Raw genomic sequence first — 20,911 nt, forward strand, 5'->3', positions numbered from 1 at the left:
CCACTCTATTGACCCACCCCATTAAGTCTGAATGCTAATGACCTAGTTCCTTAACTCGACCCTCGTAGGGATCCCACGTGGATATCCCATTTATTCTTGAAGTCGAGCACGCTGGTGGCCTTGATCACCTGCTCCGGAAGTCTGTTCCAGTGATCTACCACCCTTTCTGTGAAGAAATACTTCCTGGTGTCACCACTAAATTTTCCTCCTCTGAGTTTGAGCGGGTGCCCCCTTGTGACCGAGGGTCCCTTGGGAAAGAATATATCGTTTTCCACCTCGACACGACCCGTGACGTACTTAAATGTCTCAATCATGTCACCCCTTTCCCTGCGCTCCTCTAGGGTATAGAGCTGCAGTTTGCCCAGTCTTTCTTCGTATGAGAGACCCTTGAGCCCCGAGACCATCCTAGTGGCCATCCTCTGGACCGACTCAGCTCGAAGCACATCTTTCCGATAATGTGGCCTCCAGAATTGCACACAGTATTCCAGATGGGGTCTCACCATAGTTCTATAGAGTGGCATAATGACTTCAGGTTTACGGCTGACGAAGCTTCTATTAATACATCCCATCATTTGCCTTGCCTTTGATGAGGCCTTCTCTACTTGTTTGGCAGCCTTCATGTCTGCACTGATGATTACCCCCAAGTCCCTTTCCTCTGAAGTCCTAGCTAGCGTTTCTCCATTCAAGGAGTATGTTCTGCATGGATTTCCTCTGCCGAGATGCATGACCTTACATTTTTTAGCGTTGAAGCCTAGCTGCCATGTCGAGGACCAGTTTTCTAACGTGATCAGATCTTGTGTCATACTATCCTGGAGGTTACTTTCACTTACTATGTTACACAGTTTGGCATCGTCGGCAAACAGTGCTACTTTACCCTGAAGCCCCCGGGTCAGGTCCCCTATGAATATGTTGAAAAGGGATGGTCCCAGGACTGAGCCCTGCGGCACTCCACTAGTCACCTCCGATGTCTCAGAGAGGGTGCCGTTGACCACCACCCTCTGAAGTCTTCCACTCAGCCAATCCCTGACCCATGCAGTTAGTTTCTCACCCAAACCCATCGATTTCATCTTGTTTAATAGTCTACGGTGTGGGACACTGTCGAAAGCTTTACTGAAATCCAAGTACACTATGTCCAGAGACTCTCCCAGGTCTAGCTTTCCTGTCACCCAATCGAAGAAGCTTATAAGATTGGATTGGCATGACCTGCCTCTGGTGAATCCATGTTGACAGGGATCCCTTAGATTCCCTTCATCCATTATCGTGTCTAATTTACCTTTAAGTAGAGTTTCCATGAGTTTACACACTATTGATGTGAGACTCACTGGTCTGTAATTCGCAGCCTCTGCTCTGCAACCCTTTTTGTGCAGAGGAACGACATTAGCTGTTTTCCAGTCCAGGGGGACTCTCCCCGTACTTAGGGAGAGATTGAAGAGCATGGCTAACGGTTCCGCCAGAACATCGCACAGCTCTCTGAGCACTCTTGGGTGCAAATTGTCCGGTCCCATGGCTTTGTTCACCTTGAGTCTTGAAAGTTCTCTGTAAACATCAGCTGGTGTGAACTCAAAATTCAGAAATGGGTCTTCCTTGCTTTCCTTTGCTTCCAGCCGTGGCCCTTGCCCTGGCGCCTCGCAGGTAAAGACTGAACAGAAGTAATCGTTCAGTAGTTTGGCTTTTTCAGAATCTGTTTCCACATAATTCCCGTCTGGCGTTCTAAGGCGTACTATCCCGTCTGCGTTCTTTTTCCTGTCGCTAATGTACCTGAAGAAGGATTTGTCCCCTTTTTTAATGTTCTTTGCTAGTGTTTCTTCCATTCGAAGTTTGGCCTCCCTGACTGCTGTTTTGACCGCTGCAGACTTTGTCCTGTATTCAATGTTTGCTTCTTTTTCCCCCGTGCGTTTGTACAAGAGAAACGCTCTTTTCTTATCCTTGACGAGGTACGAGACCTCATCAGTGAACCATTGGGGTTTCTTTTTTCTTTGTTGTTTAGTTACTGATTTTATGTAGCGGATAGTTGCCTCATGAAGGGTTGATTTCAAGGTTGACCACATAACCTCCACATTATCCGTCACTTCTTGAACCTGAAGCATCTGATGGACGAAGTCTCCCATGCGTGTGAAGTCAGTGCCCCGGAAATTGAGTACCCTTGTTTTTGTTTGTGATCTAGGGAAGCCTTTCCTAAGGTTGAACCATACCATGTTATGGTCACTGGTGGCTAGCGATTCTCCCACCGAGATCTCTGAGACGCTTTCCCCGTTCGTAAGTACCAGGTCCAGGATGGCCTGGGACCTAGTGGGCTCTAATACCAATTGTTTGAGCCGTACTCCCTTCATGGACGTTAATATCCTCTTGCTATCATAAGTAGTCGCTGAGAGTGTGTTCCAATCTACATCAGGCATGTTAAAGTCTCCCAACAGAACAACGTCTCCCCGTAAGGTGATATTCTCAATGTCTTCAATTAATTCAATGTCCTTGTGCTCCGATTGTCTTGGAGGTCTGTACACCACACCAAGATACAGGCATTTTTCTCCGCCCCTGGCCAAGTTTACCCAGATGGATTCCCCAGTATACTTGATATCTGTGATTCTGGTTGTTTTGATGTTTTCTTTGATGTAAAGTGCTACCCCTCCTCCTAACTTACCCTCTCTGTCTTGGCGAAGCAGGTTGTATCCTGGTATAGTTATATCCCACCCATGAGAGTCTGTGAACCATGTTTCTGAAATTGCTACTACGTCTAGGTCTGCATTAACTATTTCTGTTTCCAGTTCTAGAAATTTATTCCCTAGGCTGTGTGCGTTAACATACATAGCTCTCCACTCTTTTTGTTTACTAAGCTCATGCAGAGAGCCACCCATTTGAGTTAAAGTGTCTCCTAGCAATTCTTTTGCAGTAAGGGTACTTACCTTAGACTTAGAAGCGGAGTTTTGGTTCGCCACATCAGGATTGTTACTTACTGCTCTGGTGTAAAAGTGGGTGCCCACCCCCGACTTACCTAGTTTAAAGCCTTTCGAAGTAGGTGGGCTAGTCGGTGTCCGAAGACGTTCTTACCTCTGTTGGTCAAGTGGAGTCCGTCTGGTCCCTGTAGTCCCTGTAGTGTCTCTCCGTGATTCAGGAATCCGAAGTTCATCTCCCGGCACCATCGTTGTAGCCACTCATTCGTCTTCAGGATACGTTCGTCCCTGTCCCTTCCTCTGCCCCTGACAGGAAGAATTGAAGAGAATACTACCTGTGCTCCTGTCTGCTTCAGCCTCTTTCCCAGAGCTCCGAAGTCTCTGGCTATGTCCTCCAGGGTGTTCTTGGCAGTGTCATTCGTTCCGACGTGGATGAGCAGCATGGGGAAGTAGTCCTGAGGCTTGAGAAGTCTATCAAGACAGGTGGTCACATCTCGTATTCTGGCTCCAGGAAGACAGCAGACTTCCCTCGACTGCATATCTGGTCTGCATATTGGTCCCTCAGTGCCCCTCAACATGGAGTCCCCAATGGCTATGACTCTACGCTTCTTTTGGGTGTGTCGATCCATTGTCCCCGGAGAAGGAGATATGTGTTGATCCTGGTCTTGCTCCACGTCGGTAGTCTCCTCCTGCAAGACCTGGAATCTGTTCTTTAGGTTCAGTGTGACAAGTTTCAGCCTCTGATAACCAGAGCTGGTATTGTGACATCATAATGCCTCATTCCACCAATGGCTAAGAGCCAACCTCATCAGTGATGTCACAATGGCTTGATTGACCTATACTTGGCTCACCTTTACTACATTTTGATTTCTAGAGTGGCGCAGTGGTTAAAGCTACAGCCTTAGCATATTGAGGTTGTGGGTTCAAACCCACGCTGCTCCTTGTGACCCTGGGCAAGTCACTTAATCCCCCACTGTCCCAGGTACATTAGATAGATTGGGAGCCCACTGGGACAGATGGGGAAAAATTCATGTAAACCGTTCTGATCTCCCCTGGGAGAACGATATAGAAAATGGAATAAATAAATACATAATTAATGGAGTCATGTGTTGTAAAACGGATAGTCCACACAAGAGTACTACAGAACTCCTCACTGTTTGCAATGCCTGCAAGCAGGAATCTGGCAAGTCCAAATGCACAATGTTACAATCATCCAGATTACGCAACACCACGGCCTGTAACACTTTCTGAAAATCTGATCTAGGCAACAGCCTGTGCAATTTACTCAACAAATTAAGTCTAAAATACATTTTTTTGATTACTTAATAAGTCTGAGTTTTATAAGACCAATATTTCCAATATTTTTGAAATTTTACCTACAAGATCCGAAGGTCAATGGCTCTCTCTCAATTTCTACTACAGGAACATGCCAGACTCTTACACCGATGGTTTTAGCCAGCCATTCACTACTGTGAACTTGGAAAGACATGCTTGGTGGGGGTTAGATTTGAATGACCCACAAATATGAAGAGATAGCAGCTGTGAAGAGAAAAAATTGGACGTTTTTTCATAAATCATGGGGCTCCGTTGGATAGATTTTATATGGATGTTATTATTAAGTGCAAGGGACCAATAATAATTTCTCTGTAACTTATTGTTCTGGGTTTAATTGTAGTTCTGCTTAATAAAAATACTGAACTTTAAAAAAAAAAAAAAAAAAATCCACAATAATTAATTGAGACTCTGCTGTGCTTATCCAGCGCATATGGTGCACAAATTCCAGTATTTAAACCAGAAAGAGTTTAAGAACAAGGATTGCTCTATGTGAAATTGTCATGAGAGAATGTGGGAGAGAATCTGATAATAACATTGTAGAAACCCAAGATCTAATTTTTAAACATCCTCAAGCATAGACATGGATATAATAAGTCCCAGGGACTCCATTAAGGCAAAGTTTACAACCCTTGGCATGGACGGAGTTCTAGCCAATGCTGAAAAGAGGATCACTTAAGTGCATTTCTGCTGGGTTCCAGAGGGAACTATAATCCCTTGTCTCAATCAGAAGACTTTTATTCCAATGGCTGGGCCAGATGGAAATAAGAATAAAGGATACAATTTTTCCAAAACCCTGGACAGTCAGTGGTTTTGGGAGCATGTCAGTTAATGCCAAAAGCCCGTAGGAATAAGAGGAAATGCTAAAGCAAAAAAAAATAAATCCAGCTTACTCGTACAATGCAGTTAAGCAGATAAAATTTTATTTGTGCTCTTAAAAGAATGTGCCAGAGCAAATCAAAGGCTAGCAGACACAGGCATTCTGCTCCTCAAATGGCCATGTTGTACAGTATTACCCTCTGAAGCAATCATGTAGAACAGTGAGTCATAAATGTGCCTTAAGACCCAATAAGGTTTTTGCCATGGAAAAGTTACCACTGCCTGACGCACAAGTCAGCGGCAGGCAGCAATAAGAGACAGTAGCAGTGACTCTTAAACACACATAAAGTCCTTTCGGAGAATATGCGCAGTCACCTTCGTAGGTACAGCACAAAACCCCAGAATGTAGGAACCAGTGGGTGGCATGCAGGGCATGGATAGCCAGACCACACTTTGTCCATGACACACATTACAAACTGCTTCCTTCTCCGTCCCAGCTCTCTTCCTGTGAGCCCTACCAGCCTTTATCTCTAGGCTGAAAAAGAAGGGAGGATCGAACACTGAGCACCAGATGTGGGTTCCCACTGACTGCTGGGAGCAGCAACACTCGAATATCCTGGTAACCAAAAGCAGCTGCCAAGATAATTAACCAAGCTAGCTGCCTCCACTAACCTGCTTTGACCTGCATAGAGAGGAAGCTGGAGTCTGGGAGTAGTTTGGCCTGTTCATGAGAAAGAGCCAAGGGAATGGGATGGAGAAAGGTATCTTCATGACAAACTGTTGAGTGCAGGAGCGAGATTTTGCAGGCAGTGAGGAGCTAAGTAAACCTGAAAAGGATGAGTAGTGGGACAGATGGGAGATAAGTTGAGGTTGAAAAGCTTCCAGGAATGAAATGGAGAAGGGGGTCTCCAAGGTGAAAGGCTTTTTTCACAAAGCACCAAGGCCAAAATGTGGCTGAATCACAAGGAAATATGACACTTGTCAAATCTCCATGTTTCATGGCGAGTTACATTAAACATTCACAATTCAAAACATGCAATACACATAAAACAAAAGCAACTGCGTGTGAAAAATATAATAAAAAAACATACAGTAATGGACAGAGCTCCATCCCTCCTTAGTGATAGCGCAATTGTAATGTAGGTCTGCCAAAAAAGATGAACCTTCAAAGCGTTATGATAATCTACTAGAACCAATATGTGTCTTACTGCATTCCAAAACCACAGGGCATAACTTGAAAATGCCCAACTCCTTGTTATCTGAGTTCTACCCACCTTCAAAGAAACTAGCCTGTAAGTATTTTGAAATCCAGTTCAAATTGGATGATTAGACATAGGAAAAAAATTCTGAGAAAAACCAGCAACAGAACTTTGTGACAAACGTGATAAGTCAATGGACAACCAATGAGGCCTCAAAGTAGAAACACATGTTCAAAACTAGCCACAACATTTATTATAAGCTGTAATAGCCTAACAGTAGTAGCCGGGAGGCCAGGTAATAAAATATTATTGTAGTCCAGGCAGGACATCAATACTGCTTTTAGTGCTGTGCAAAAATCACACTGAATGCGAATGAGGTGTGGACAACTCTATTAATATGGGATCTCATAGTAAGACACTGATCTGTGTCATTTCCAAGTAAACAACTTCCTCTTTCACATTACATTACACAGGTTCTTATAGTCCACAAATACCAACAATTCATTGTGTATTACAGTAGCTATAAATCAGGAACATATTCATTCAGATTTTGGGAGGTTGCAGGTGGGAGGGGGTTAGTGAGGGGTGGGAGACTGTGGGGGGTTTATATCTTAATGTGTCCAGTGATCATTCGGTTAGTTTGGATACCTTTGTGCCAATTACACACTTCTAAAACAGGTCTAGCTCCGAACGTCTAAGTTCCTCCAGGACATTTTGGAAAAATGTTTGACTATCGCTGCAAGATGTCCAAGTCTAAGCATGCTCAAAGCCCACCTATAACACACTTGCCAACATGCCTCCGGAACTCTGCATGCACAGTGAGAGAAACATTTCACTAAACATCCAGGAAAAGAGTTTTGATTATCGGCACTTGGATGGCTCAATGATTTTTTATTTATATACCGTCTTTAAACAAAGTGGCTTCCATTAAAAAAATTACACAATTGCAAAATAAAATTACAATTCTAAAATTAAAACTAAATTACAATATCATAAAAAAACAGTTTCTTAAAATTTTTTTCAAAAAACATTTGCACCCAACAAACAAATAATACTGACTTAGGTGGGTTTTTTGATGTTTTAATTTTTTGATTATGCCCCTAAAAGTAGAAAATCTGCTGCACCTCATCTGGCTCTGGCAGTGAAAAATCAACCCGTGATCGAAGTAAAATGGGGCTTCCTACCACACCCACATTAGCATCACACGAAATAGTAGATGCTTTTGTTTCAAAATAATTGCCCAATACCTCAGGATTAATATCACAATTGCAGCCCACCGTGATAGGATCATGTACATGTTCACACACTACAGCTAGTTTCAGGGTAAAAACATAAGAACAGCCATGCTGGGTTCTGAAAAAAAATGAGCAGAAACTATAGATAATCTACAAATGTAATTTGCAATTTCATTGTCTAGAGCTGAGAAGCCACGAAGAAAGTAGAGGACAAATTAAAGGGTCTTTTTCATAGATAAATAGAGAGACATATCCATCTATCTTTGAGAAAAAGAAATATACGAGGAGCCAGCTAGAGCTTCCTGTCCTAACACACTCACATTCTACAAAGATGTGGCAAAACCCGAAAAACCGCAACAATCTTGATACCAACCAGGATAAGCCTAAGAGAACACATTCACATCAGCTCATTTCAAAAGTCATTGAATGCTGCTCCGTTGTAACATGTTTCTGTCCTCTCGCTTTTTTTGTTTTAAAATGAGGAAGGAAGGCTAATGGTGTTTTCAGTGCTTCCTTAGCTCTTATTTCAGCCACGAGTCCTCTTCATACCCACTGTACCTGTTCTGTGAAAGCTTTGAGCTTGTAAAGGTTGGCATACACTGGTATGGTACAAAGCCACAGGAGATTCTACCTTATTGAGGCAGTTATGGAAAGAAAATAGAAAAGGCAACCTGGTGATACTCAATATCTTTATTCAATGAAGACTCGACACAAACGTGTTTCGGCCCTAAGGAACGTGTTTCGGCTGCCTCAGGAGTCTTAATGCTTTGATCAATACAGTATATGTTGACTGTTCTATCTTATAAAATTATAATGACTGAGTCATTCGCTGAACACATCAATCAGAATGATCACTAAAAAATTTGTCCATGATGCGGAAATTAACCCAGGTTTTGCGGACTCCTGAGGCAGGCCTCTGGGCCGAAACACATATGTGTCGAGTCTTCATAGAATAAAGATATTGAGTACCACCAGCTTGCCTTTTCTGTTTTCTTTGGATTCACTGGTATGGGACATCTTCTAAGGAAAGCAATGCCTAGGGTCTACCAATTGTGGATATCCACAGTCCACTTCTCTAAATTACCACGAAGCAGCTAGTAAAACACTCACTCTAGCTGTGAGCATAATCAACAGTGCATAACTTTAATTCAGCAGTTTGCTGTTCCTTTTTCCTGAATGTATGGAATTATCCTTTCTACTTTTCCTGGAACATGAATCACAGAACCCTCTTGCCTGGCACAGCTGGTAAGCATCATTTATGTACAATGTGATTTGCATACAGTGCTGCAAGCAATATTTCCAGATGGTCTTCCTAGAGATATTTCAAACAAAATGTTCCCAGCCCCTAGGCGAGAATGAGTTGTTGCCAACAAAGATGGCACCTGGTAACCAGGTTTGCAACCCATGACACAAGGTTCCAAGAGCAACCCTGGTACATGGCTCCCAGCCTCAGATAATTGCTGCAATGACCAGAGTAGAAATAATGGGAAAGGGGAGAAGATGTCCCTTGATATTAAGGGAAAACCCCATGTCATTGCAAATGAAGCTTCATGGCACCGAGATCCTAGCCCTGGGTTCAGACCAAACTGGAAGCAAAAGAATGGCAGACAACTAAACCAAAAACTAGTTACCCTGTGGAAAATAAACTGAACCTGATCATTTTTAACAGCACAATTTTAAGGTCCTTAGAGGACCCCAAAAAGCCAATTGATGCAATTCAGAGAAAATGATCATCCTGCATTTGAACCACCACCACTAGAGCACTTCTGCATCCCATTCCTAAAAGAGCTAAATACAAACATGTAATTCTACCATTTGTTTTACTAATAAGCAAATGAATAATTTGCTTATATTTAAAGGAAGAAAGAGATCCTTAGATACGGAGCGGTGACATGCACATTTATATATGTTCTGAAATGCCAACAAACTCATTTATGTTGCTGAGTAGATCCCATTGATATTTTAGACGACTATAGTTATAAAATGGATACTCCCACCGAACATAATCAGCACATATATATCTACTGCTGGGCGTGATGGACCTCTGGTCTGACCCAGCAGAGGCACTGTTTATGTTCTTATGTTCTTAGTTCTAAAAGACTAATAGAACATGAGAGATCTTAGCTTGACACTCTCAAATCCAATTTGTATATCTTTTCTTAAAATCCACCTCTAATCACATTAAATTGAAGAACAGATGTTCTAGATATTTCCATACTACAGAAGCTACGAAAAGTGATAGGCGCCTAATTAAAATGTCCTTAGTAAAGGTAGCATAGGAGCAAGTCTTCTAACCACAAAATTTTTCAGACTTCTTCAAAAAGGATTTTATACTATACCTTGTTTTTCATGAACTTTGAGTGGCTTTTGTAAACCTCCATTTGTTTGATCTCTTCTTCCCGATCTTCTGTACTTAGAATACCATTTGTCTTTATCATCTGTATTTCATCCTCTAGGTCCCGTATGTTGCGCTCAAGTGAAGCTATTTTTGTGTCCTAGATAAAGAGAGATAATATTGTTTTTAAATGGATCTAAGTTTCTTATGTAACGTGTTTCAGAGCACAGCAGTTCAAATAAGTCAAAATGCTACAAGATTTATATTGTTAAATAAAAATAACTGTTTTTTCTTACCATGAGAGAAATGGTATGACAGCCATGTTAGTCCACTCTTAAAGATAATATGTAGAAATAGAAATAAAACAAAAAGAATCCAAGTGATACCTTTTTTATTGGACTAACTAACTAGATAACGATAAAAATGAAAAAAAAGCAGGTACAGTGACAATTCAAAGAAGAGTGTGCTCTTAGAAAGTAGTTTTCCAATAGCCTGTCTAACGTTTGCAGCTGATGCATGCATAAGTGATGTCAATTTTCAAAGGCAAATCCTTTAAAAAGTTATCTCACCCAAAAATATTGTTGGTGCAAATGGTCATATGCCATCCTATAAATGGCACCTAACTTTAAAATTGGGTTTATAGAGTCTAAATTGCAATGTATGCATGTTATTTTTCTCCCATACATAAGAATTCCTCAATACAATGCATACTCGTTTTGCGACTTTTCCGAGAGCACTGCTTACTCTCCCTTGATTGGCTGCTCTGTTGTGTACAGAGACACCTTCAGTTTACAGTGTATTGCCGATGTTAGTGACATCTAGTGAGCAGACCGACATATTATACCCCTGAGGCAGGCCTCCCTTTGGATGCCGAAACACGGACCGTGTCAGGTCTTTAGCTACAGGACTCTTGGGTCATTGTGTACAGGACTTCTTTATACTTGGAATTTTTATGTGATTTTATATGTATTATATCTGTAACTTGATTTGTACAAATAAAGATTTCCACCCCTAAGTTGACGCAATCTATCTCACTCCCCACTCTTTTCACATTTGAATTTACGTAGGGTTTCCATCCCTTCTTTGTGTGTTCTGTAAAAATGTGTACACCATGAAACAATATGTAAACTTTTAGCCACAATGAAAGAAGAGCAACAGCCAAATAATGTAAATTGCTTTGAAAAACTATCAGAACAAAAGCAACAGCGGAAATGAAGAAACCAAGCAGTCTATGGTGTTCAACTAGAGTTCATTGAATGCTTTTGTTTTGCTTCTGGACTTGCAATAGATTTGTCTTCTGCTTTTTGTTTGAAAAACCGTTTCCATGAATAGCAGTGAAAGTGTTTCTCCAAGTTGAAATATCTCAGCATGATATATTACTGGTTCATTAGTAAAGAGAAAAACAAGCCAGATCACTCCAGTCCTCTAATTATTAGGAGAGGAAACACACTGGAAATCTGCCATTTATGCATTTTGAAGCACTAGGATGTCTTGCAATTAAGAAAACTCTCCAATGAGCCTTTTGACGTTATTCTATCACACCTTATCTATCCATATTTTTGAAATTATGTTCTCTTCATTTTAAAAGGGACCTTTTATGTGTGATAACCACACAGTCTCCATGTTTTATTTATTTATTTAATTTTCTATCCCATTCTCCCCAAAGAGCTCAGAAGGGGTTCCAGTTTGACATACATAATATACAGTTAACAGGTTACAATTTGCCATAGTTATAGTACAGCTCTCCCTTCATAGTCACAGTTTCAGTACTCACAAATTCGGTTATTCACAATTTTTTAACTTCTACTTTTTACAGGCTGCCTGAACCTCCCCAGACCTTGCCTGGTGGTCTATCGGTGACACGGGGCTGCTGTGACTTCTTGTTGTAGTCCAGAGAAGAGCAATTAAAATGGTTAAGGGGCTGGAGGAGTTGCCATACAGTGAGATATTGGAGAAACTGGGCCTCTTCTCCCTTGAAAAGAGGAGACTGAGAGGGGCATGATCGAAACATTCAAAATACTGAAGGGAATAGACTTAGTAGATAAAGACAGATTTTTCACCCTCTCCAAGGTAGGGAGAATGAGAGGGCACTCTCTAAAGTTGAAAGGGAATAGATTCCGTACAAACATAAGGAAGTTCTTCTTTACCCATCGAGTGGTAGAAAACTGGAACGCTCTTCTGGAGTCTGTTATAGGGGAAAACAACCTCCAGAGATTCAAGACAAAGTTGGACAAGTTCCTGCTGAACTTGAACGTACGCAGGTGAGGCTGGACTCATTTAGAGCACTGGTCTTTGACCTGGGGGCCGCCACGTGAGCAGACTGCTGGGCACGATGTACCACTGGTTTGACCCAGCAGCGGCAATTCTTATGTTCTACATCTTCCCTCTCACGTCTTTCCTCCAAAGTATACAAATTGAGATCTTTAAGTCTGTCCCCATATGCTTTATGATGAAGACCACACACCCTTTTACTAGCCTTCCTGTGTCAGCTATTTTTTTTTTCCATTTGCATTTTTGCTTTCCTGACTACACGACCAGTCTCTCTTAACTTTTCCAGATATTTCTGCCTGTCTTCCTCTTTCTGCGATCTTTTGTAGTTATTACTTTTGAGAACCAAAGTGGCCTTCTTTTCCTCTTACTTTTACTTACTTGCCTCACAAAAAGGTTTGTTGCTCTTACAATTACTCCTTTCAGTTTTTGCCCTCTGCATTTCCACTTCTTCCAGACGTTCCCATCCAGGCAACGTAATCCCCCATCCAAACAAAGTTAGTTTTTTTAAAAGTCTAGAATCTTTGCTTTTGAATGAGCCTGTCTATATCCATCTTAATATTAAACCATATCATGCAATGATCACTGGATGCTAGATGATCACCCACTGTAACATCAGAAACACTTTCCCCATTTGTAAGCACTAAGTCCAGTATGACCCCCATCCCGCATGGGTTCCATTACCAACTGCTGGAACAGTTCTCCTTGTAGAGAATCCAGATCTCCCTACTTCTAGAAGACCCCGCAATAGGGATACCCCAATCAGCATCTGGTATATTAAAAATCACCTATTAGCAAAACTTCCCCTTTTTTAGATATTTTCTGAATGTCTACTATTAAATCTCTGACCACTTCTTCCATCTGTGAATGAGGTCTGTATATCACACCAATGTAAATATATTCCCTCTTTCCAAATTGATCTATACCGAAGATAATTGGACTCTGTCACATTTATATCACAGTTTGTTGCATTTATGGACACTAATCCCCAGATTATATATACTGTGGCTAAAGTTGCATTTGCAAATCTGTGTACATTGCTGATCTGCATGTGCAACTCAATTGTTTAACAAGCCAGTTTGTATGTGACAGTAATTAAAATTTACAAGCACAACTTTCTAAGCATATTCTATAAAGTGGTGCACATAAATTCTACTACACAGATCTCAAAATGGAGAATGCCCAAGGGAGGACCATGGATGGGTCATAGGAATGGAAAAATTATGTTCTTACCTGTTAATTTTCTTTCCCTTAGACGCAGCAGATGAATCCAGAGACCAATGGGATAGCCCACATCTACCAGCAGGCGGAGATAGAGAAACTGATTAACAGGTGGTCCTATTGGCTGGCACTCCTCCTGATTACTCAGTATATATAGCTCCTTGCCCAAGCATCCAGAACCAGCAATAGGCATAGCATGTAAAAAACTTCTTTCCCATAACAAATCTCAAAATGCAATAATACAGAAAACAACCTGCCACAATAACAAACTGCGAAACTTGCAAAAGAAAAAACCGAGACAATATCCAGAAAGGGTGGGGCTCTGGATTCATCTGCTGCGTCTAAGGGAAAGAAAATTAACAGGTAAGAACATAATTTTTCCTTCCCTAGCAATAGCAGCAGATGAATCCAGAGACCAATGGGATGTAGCAAAGCAATCCTCGATCTGGGTGGGAAGCAAACGCCGCCTCCGCAACAACCGAAGCACAAAATGCCCCTACCGCAAGCGCCCCCACATCCAAGCAGAAATGCGGAGAGAAAGTACTCTCGTAAGACCAAGTAGACGCGAGACAAATCTCCTCCAAGGAAAAACCCCTGGGCCGAGCCCAAGAAGTAGCCATCGCTCCGGCAGAATGGTCATGAATGTCTTTCACCAACTGCTTCCCTGCCAGCAAGCAAGCAAGCATAAAGAATGTCCTCCTGGACCCATCAAGCGATGGAGGCTTTGGACGCCGCCATATGTTTGAGGCGTCCCTTGAAGAATACAAAAAGGTGATCTCAACAACTAAAAGTCATTAGAAACCTTGCTCGCAGAGAACGCTACGCACTTTCAAAAAAGTCAGTGAAGAAAAGCACGTCTCCCCATTTCTCCTCCCAGGAAGAAGGAAGGCAAAGTGAGCGTGTCATAAAAGAAAGGATGACACCTCCTGAGAAATTATTGTGGTACCGTCTGAACTGATACCCCAGATTTTGGAAATCAGAAATAGGAATCCCCGCTGAACAAGGCCTGCAACCCGGAAAACTGCAGAGCCGAAGCTATGGCCACAAGAAACCCCGTGTTCCATGGCACAAGAAGGACATGAAGCCTTCGGTAACTGTGAAGAAGCACCTGAAAATTGCACTCCGGACTTTCTAATTGGTGTACAAATATACCGTACTCCGTTTAGGAACTGAACTACATGAAGCTGAGAAGTAATATACCTGGCTCTTGTAACAAACTAAGAATGGCACTAGAAGCGGAAGGGAATTGAACGCTAAGCCCCCGGCAATGCCCCTGTGCCAAAAAGGAACTCCGGAAGGGTGTAAATATGGAGAAGTATCCAAGAAAGGAAAAACCTCCAAAAGGAAGCAGAAGCCACAGGTTAAGACGTCTGTAGCACCTGGATAAGAGAAGAAACAACCTGCTTCGCATAACAGGTCAGTCATGACTACTCAAAAGCTAGGTCGTAATACCAAAGTAGTACGAATATCCATATTGAGCGGACCCTAGGTGAGCAAATCCGGAGATACTAGGAAACTTCATAGTCCGGCTGTCGAAAGACTCATCAGATCCGCATCTTAAGGATGGCGCAGCCAAGCCAGAGATTCTACAAATACTGTGCCCGGAAAGCGAGCTCGAGATGGCAAATCCAAGCTAAGATCAGCCAGGGGAAAACACTGAAAAAAGGGAGAAACGAGAGGCGAGAAAAAAGCCACGCTGCTACCCCCTCTGACTCCCAGTCCCTGTGCCGGCTGAAGAAGCTAGGAAGCTTGGAATTTTGAGACGAGGCCATGAGGTCTAGGACCAGGAGATCCCGCATCCATAAAAAGAGCTGGAACGCCTGAGCCAAAATTCCCAATATCCAAGATGTAGAAGATTTCACTGCTGACTGTCCAGCACCTCTTATTTGTACTTGCTTCCAGTCTACTTGTATTCATTGATTCTATTTTGTAACTTATCGCTGACTGTCCAGCGCCTCTTGTTGCAAACCGCCTCGAACTACCATGGCTTTGGCGGTATATAAGAAAATATATTATTATTATTATTACTCACTTATACACCTTCTAGAGCGTACACAGCGCTGCACATATTAACATACACAAAATGGGCCATGCTCAGATGGCGCGGAGAGAAAGTCTATCCACATTCTCTTCCTGACTCATAAAATGAACTGCCAACAGAAGAGGAAGATGAGGGTCCACCCATCGAAGTAGAACCACAACATTACCCGCCAACTGAGTACAGCACCTACTGCCCAGGCTGTAGAGAAACACCCCCATCATAATACTGACTGAAAAGACCTACAGTGTCATTCCGGAAGAATGGTCTGAAGCTCCAGAAAGGTAGCCTGACCATGCTCCAGAGTAGAAGAGCGAACAAGTACTGAGTCGCCTATTAATACCAGACTCCTGGAGCTGAGGATGGAAGGTATCCAGCCCCCCAACCCGACAGCCCGGTATGTGTGGTGACCATAAGCTAGTCCAGCAAAGACCGAGGCATGCCTTTGAAAAGAGAAATCTCGGTGAGCCACCAAATCCTACAGAGCTATGCTTGAGGAGCCTACCAAAGAATTGGAGCCCTGAGATACCGGGAACCACCGGAACAAAACCAACTGCTGAAGCGTTAGCATGGGAAAGCAAGCCGAAGTTCCCAGGGGAGTCAGCAACATGGAACCTTGAATCGGTACAGAATCCCATACTCTTGGTCATGGTGACCGAAGAAGAACGCAAACCTGAGACTGAGACACCTCGCCCTAGCCTCAGGTAAGAACACAGTTCTCTCCCATATGAATAAAAAACAGCTTCCCGATATACCTGTAAGTAGTACAAGAGAAAAGAGCGCCACGCAAATTTGAAGTCTAAAGAACCGAGTAAAGAAACCACCCCTTATCAAGGCAGGCAAATGGCCCGATCAAACGACGTCCAAATCAAGCAGCCAGACAAGAAGAAAGTAGGCATAATGCCCGGAAGTGCCAAAAACTACTGCCCTCATGTTTTAAAATGAACGTGAAGCCATGGGTGGCGTGGGGCAAAACCGAAAGCGTTGCTCCAAGAGAGGCAAGCAAACCAAGCACCGATTCGGAGTCCAGTGCAAATACCGGCGATGCGATAGCCATATTGGGATATGAGAGAATACGCCTGTGAGACTGATCGCCGTAAAGAACTCCCACTAATCGACCCCAACAAGAAAACTGCAACACGTCCCTGCACCTTTGGACAGGGGGGACCAGAATTACCGTCTCGAGCGCCAGGAAGTCTCGAAGGGGACCCTGCACCCGCACCACCTTTGGCTGCCCAACAGACAGGGAAGTGCAGAAAGAACCAGCAAAGGGAAAAGAGGATGCCAAGTTGACCAGACATGCTCACGTCCCCCCCCCCCTCTGCTAGGACATCGAAGGAGTCAGCAGACCCCTATCAAACGACACCCGGGAGGCCGGGGAACGGGCTGGACGAGAGTGGTAAGCTCTGGACGAAAGAAAACCACCTGGAGAAGACCACAGGTTCGCAGCTTAAGAAAGATGGTAAGAAGAAGAACCCAGCCAACCTGGACTATACAGCCTGGATACTGAAAAGAAGGGTCGGGACAGCTAGGAGTGAAATAACACCACTTAAGCGTCCCCCAAAACCAACTGCTCCGAAAGGGAAGACCTCACAGTAACGCATAAACAGGATACAGTGACCCTTGGCAAAGTCCATGAATCTGGATGGCCGAAAAAGAAGACTCCCCTCCCGAAATAGAAACATCAAGGAGAAGGCAAAATAGCCTGGGCTTCCGCCTCCAAGAGGAGCCTAGTACATGGCGTCAAGGAGAAGGGAACGTTCGAAGAACTATGTGCACAGGGAAAATTAAGGGGCTACGTAGCCGACGGCAGGAGAATAAGGTGCCACATAATCCGGAATGGCAACCTGGAAACACAGTCCTGGCGTCGCTCCAGAAATGAATGAAACTGAGCCCTGCACACTGGAAAAGGCAAGGTGCTACCAAGCCACCCCGCGCCATCAGCACCGTGCAGGTCAACCGGATACCTAGCACTCCAGTACCAGGAAAATTGTTATAGCACTACCAGATACCAGCCGCGCGGCCCCAAGGCACCAAGCAGAGGAAAACAGACACCAGGCAGAATCCTTACCATACAGCCACCCTGGGAGATAATAGGATAGGACTGAACCAAGATCCGTGAATCTCCCTGCCGCTGATCTCCCTCAGTGGCAATTTGCCTGTACCGACTCAGTGCAGGGAGAAGCTGCAACTGAGAAGCCAAGCATGGGTCTCCCACTCCAGCAACCTGAGGCACAGCCAGAAGGCTCCTCAAGCACTGCCACTGGAGAAAAAACTCACAGGGAATCAAACTGACGCGGCAACAGCAACAGCAAATGTAACCCACAGCCGCATCAATTTGTATTACCCTTTTTTTTTTTTTTAAATAAAAAGAATAGGGAGACTGCGGGGAGCGCCGAGAGAAGTCAGCTGCCGAACCGACTCCGAAGACGCAGCGGCGCCCCCGCCAGCGTCTGAGCATTAGCGCGAGCCTCCTGCTCGCTGAAAGGCACTGGCTCCGCAAACATGGCTATGCGTGCAACCGGAACCCCGCCGCGGCCCACGCCGGGTAAACGGCAGCTGTAGGGAACAGGCCGGAAACGTTAGGGCCTTCCCGACCAAGCATTAGCACAAGCACGCGTCTCCCGCGCGCGGGAAGGAACCGGCTCGGCCAATCGCGCCCAATTTACAAAGTTGGAGCCCACCAGGCGAAAATAAGTATACACCCGAAAAAACTCAAAATTTAATCTCCATAGACAACACGAGCGAACTGTCCCAAGTGCAGTGAGTCAGAAATAAATAATCAAGGTGGTGAACCACGCGACTGCACAGCCGCAGTTTCCACAGAATTTACAAAAAACATAACCCACAGAACTCAGGACACCAACAACAAACCCTGCAGTTCCAAGACAACTGCAAAAACAAAACTCACAGCTCCAACACCACTAGAAAATATAAACCACAGTTGAAATTCACAAAAAGAAATACTCACAACCTTGTTGGCAGGGCTGGCAGACACCGGCCGAGCCCCACAGGAAGGGCACATTCATATATAGTAATTTAGGTCTCTTACACTTTTTTTTTTTTTTTTTTTTAAGGGAAAGAAGAAAAAGAGAGACCTAGGTATACCCTCTATCACTGGAGGGAGGGTGAGGCAGGGACAAGGGAGAGCCCAAGTGTAACCTCTAAAGCCGGCACCGATCAGCCGGACACCCCTGTCTCACTGAAGAGAAGATCTCGACAGGAGAAATAAATCAACCAGCTCACTGAAGAGAAAGCCTCAACAGGAGAAAATAAATCAACCAGCTCACTGAAGAGAAAGCCTCAACAGGAGAAAATAAAGGCCCAGTCACAACCAGAGTCCAGGAGCTAGGAGAACAGCGACCACACCTGCTGGGAGATAGAGAATACTGAGTAATCAGGAGGAGTGCCAGCCAATAGGACCACCTGTTAATCAGTTTCTCTATCTCCGCCTGCTGGTAGATGTGGGCTATCCCATTGGTCTCTGGATTCATCTGCTGCTGTTGCTAGGGAATCCTATATTTATGCGCACTGTTAAAAGAATACACACATCCGCGCACCACTTAGGCACAGGCATTTAAGCCTGGTCCTGCACCTAACCCCGGAGGCACTACACATCAACCTTTTCAGCACCAATGTTATAGGCGGCATAGAATTTACTCCTACGTGTGCAGTGATTATAAGGGTACACAAGATCTTTGAGATCTATGGTGGTCTCTTCTTAAATATAGTAAAATAGTAGATGACGGCAGATGAAGACCCAAATTTAGTCTGCCCAACCTGATTCCATCTAAAAGTTTGGTGTGTGGGGGGGGGGTTCTTCTTCTCCTTAGCTATTAAGTAACAAATGGTTATTAATTGTGGGATTTATTAAGAATCAAGAGTTGGGTACTGGCATTTCCATAAGGTTTCAGCTGGCATAAATACTGGTGCCTAAATTTGGGTGCAGGAATGGGTTTTAAGGGCCTGATTCTACATAGGATGCCGGTATTGGCGGCTGCCGATTGTGTGTCAATCCTATTCAGACTTGGGTCTGCACTCCCAGACAAACACCTTAAATGTAGGCCAGCATTTTGCAGGACTACATTTAAGGCGTCCGTCTCCTGTCTAAGAAGAAGCTTACCAAAGCTTAAGTCTGCTCAAGGCCACTTCTGGGTGAGACCACGCCCATGCCCTACCTTGGGCATGCTCAAGCATACCTGTGCATCTCCGTAGACATACCGCAAATGCCTTCCTCGCAGGCATCCTTCCTAGGCAGCATTTTTTCTAAAAACATGCATCCCGATTGGCTGCCAGACGGCATTAGGACACCTAATGTCGCCTAAAATCAGGACACAGTTCGAGAATCAGCCTCTAAGTGAAATTCTATACAGAGCTCTCAACTCAGAGCAATTTTTATAAAATGGCGCTCCACACCGATTTTTTCCAGTGCCCAAATTAGGGCACCATTTACTAAATCCAGGCCTTGGTGTGTAGTCATGAAACAGCAAGTCACTGGAAGATGGAGATTAGGTCAGCCAAAAATGAAGTATTTTTGCAATTTAGACTGAATTAACTGAAAATCATCCAAAGGCTCCAGAAAGGAACCTTAAGACTTTAATACATGCCAGGGGCTCTGAAGGAGTTGAACCAAGGGAATAGATTAAGAATGAAGACTTTGCTTAAGTAAAGGGTTACCATATTTAGAGCTGTAAAATCCCCGATGGATGCCCCATTCTGCCCAAGCCCCACCTTGTTCTACCTCCAACCCCTCCCTGTTCCGCACACAGCCCTACCCCCACAAAGCCTCATTCCTTCCTTCCTGACATATGCAGATACGTGTGACATCATCCATGCATGCTCAAGAGGCCCTGCTGATGTGGCCGGAGCTCGGGACTTTCCAAAACTCGGACAAACTGCCAGGTTTTGGAAAGTCCGGCCGGGCATCCAGACAGTCCTCTAAAAAGAGGTCATGTCCAGGTTTTCCCCGATGTCTGATAACCCTACGTAAGTATTTTTTTTTCGATAGATAGATAGATATTCATTCTAACATGATATATCATATGCTGAGGGAGGAGGAGAGAAAATGAAAAAGGATAAGTACTGAATGACAGTTTAAGTCAGAAAAGTATTAGTCTTAAAATGGGCTAAATATTAAAGGGTTGGTAAAACACAAATTTATATATGAGACTTGAAGCCTAATGTTCATTGCTCAAGAAGAAGCCAAGACTGAAAGCAGAGGGAAGCAAACATGAGAGCCAAGAAACAATGATCATCTTTTGCCTGGAAGATGAACAGTTGTTGGAAACATAACACTGAACCAACAGGACAATGCATCATGGGAGGAACTAAGGGAGCCAAGGAAATAAATTAATATCTGCTAGGGGAGTGCAATGGAAGCTAATCTGCAGATAAGATCACAGAGGAAAGAAAAACAGAAGAAAGAATAAATCGTTCGGCAAAAATACAGAATGATAATAAATGAAACAGGAGCAATTCTAACACAGTTGATTAGTACCAGAAGTGTATCAGGACCAAAAAGTGATAAAGTACAGACACTGCTCCCTCTAAGCTGAACAGGAGTCTTTCAACTACAC

General features: G+C 43.7%; 1 protein-coding gene across 8 annotated transcripts in view; it reads right to left on the reverse strand.

The window, feature by feature from the left end:
* ERC2 (ELKS/RAB6-interacting/CAST family member 2) overlaps window positions 1-20,911 on the reverse strand; it is a 779,911-nt gene that overhangs the window by 662,757 nt on the left and 96,243 nt on the right. For all 8 annotated transcript variants that reach the window (XR_004537423.1, XR_004537420.1, XR_004537424.1 and 5 more), the window contains one exon: window positions 9,813-9,968. Coding sequence is in view for 1 of the 8 variants with exons in the window: in XM_033926752.1 (XP_033782643.1) it covers window positions 9,813-9,968 (156 nt within the window). In the remaining 7 variants the exon portion in view is untranslated. The remainder of the gene's footprint in view (window positions 1-9,812; window positions 9,969-20,911) is intronic.

The sequence above is a fragment of the Geotrypetes seraphini genome, chromosome 17 (assembly GCF_902459505.1).
Source record: "Geotrypetes seraphini chromosome 17, aGeoSer1.1, whole genome shotgun sequence".
NCBI classification, from domain to species: Eukaryota; Metazoa; Chordata; class Amphibia; order Gymnophiona; family Dermophiidae; genus Geotrypetes; species Geotrypetes seraphini.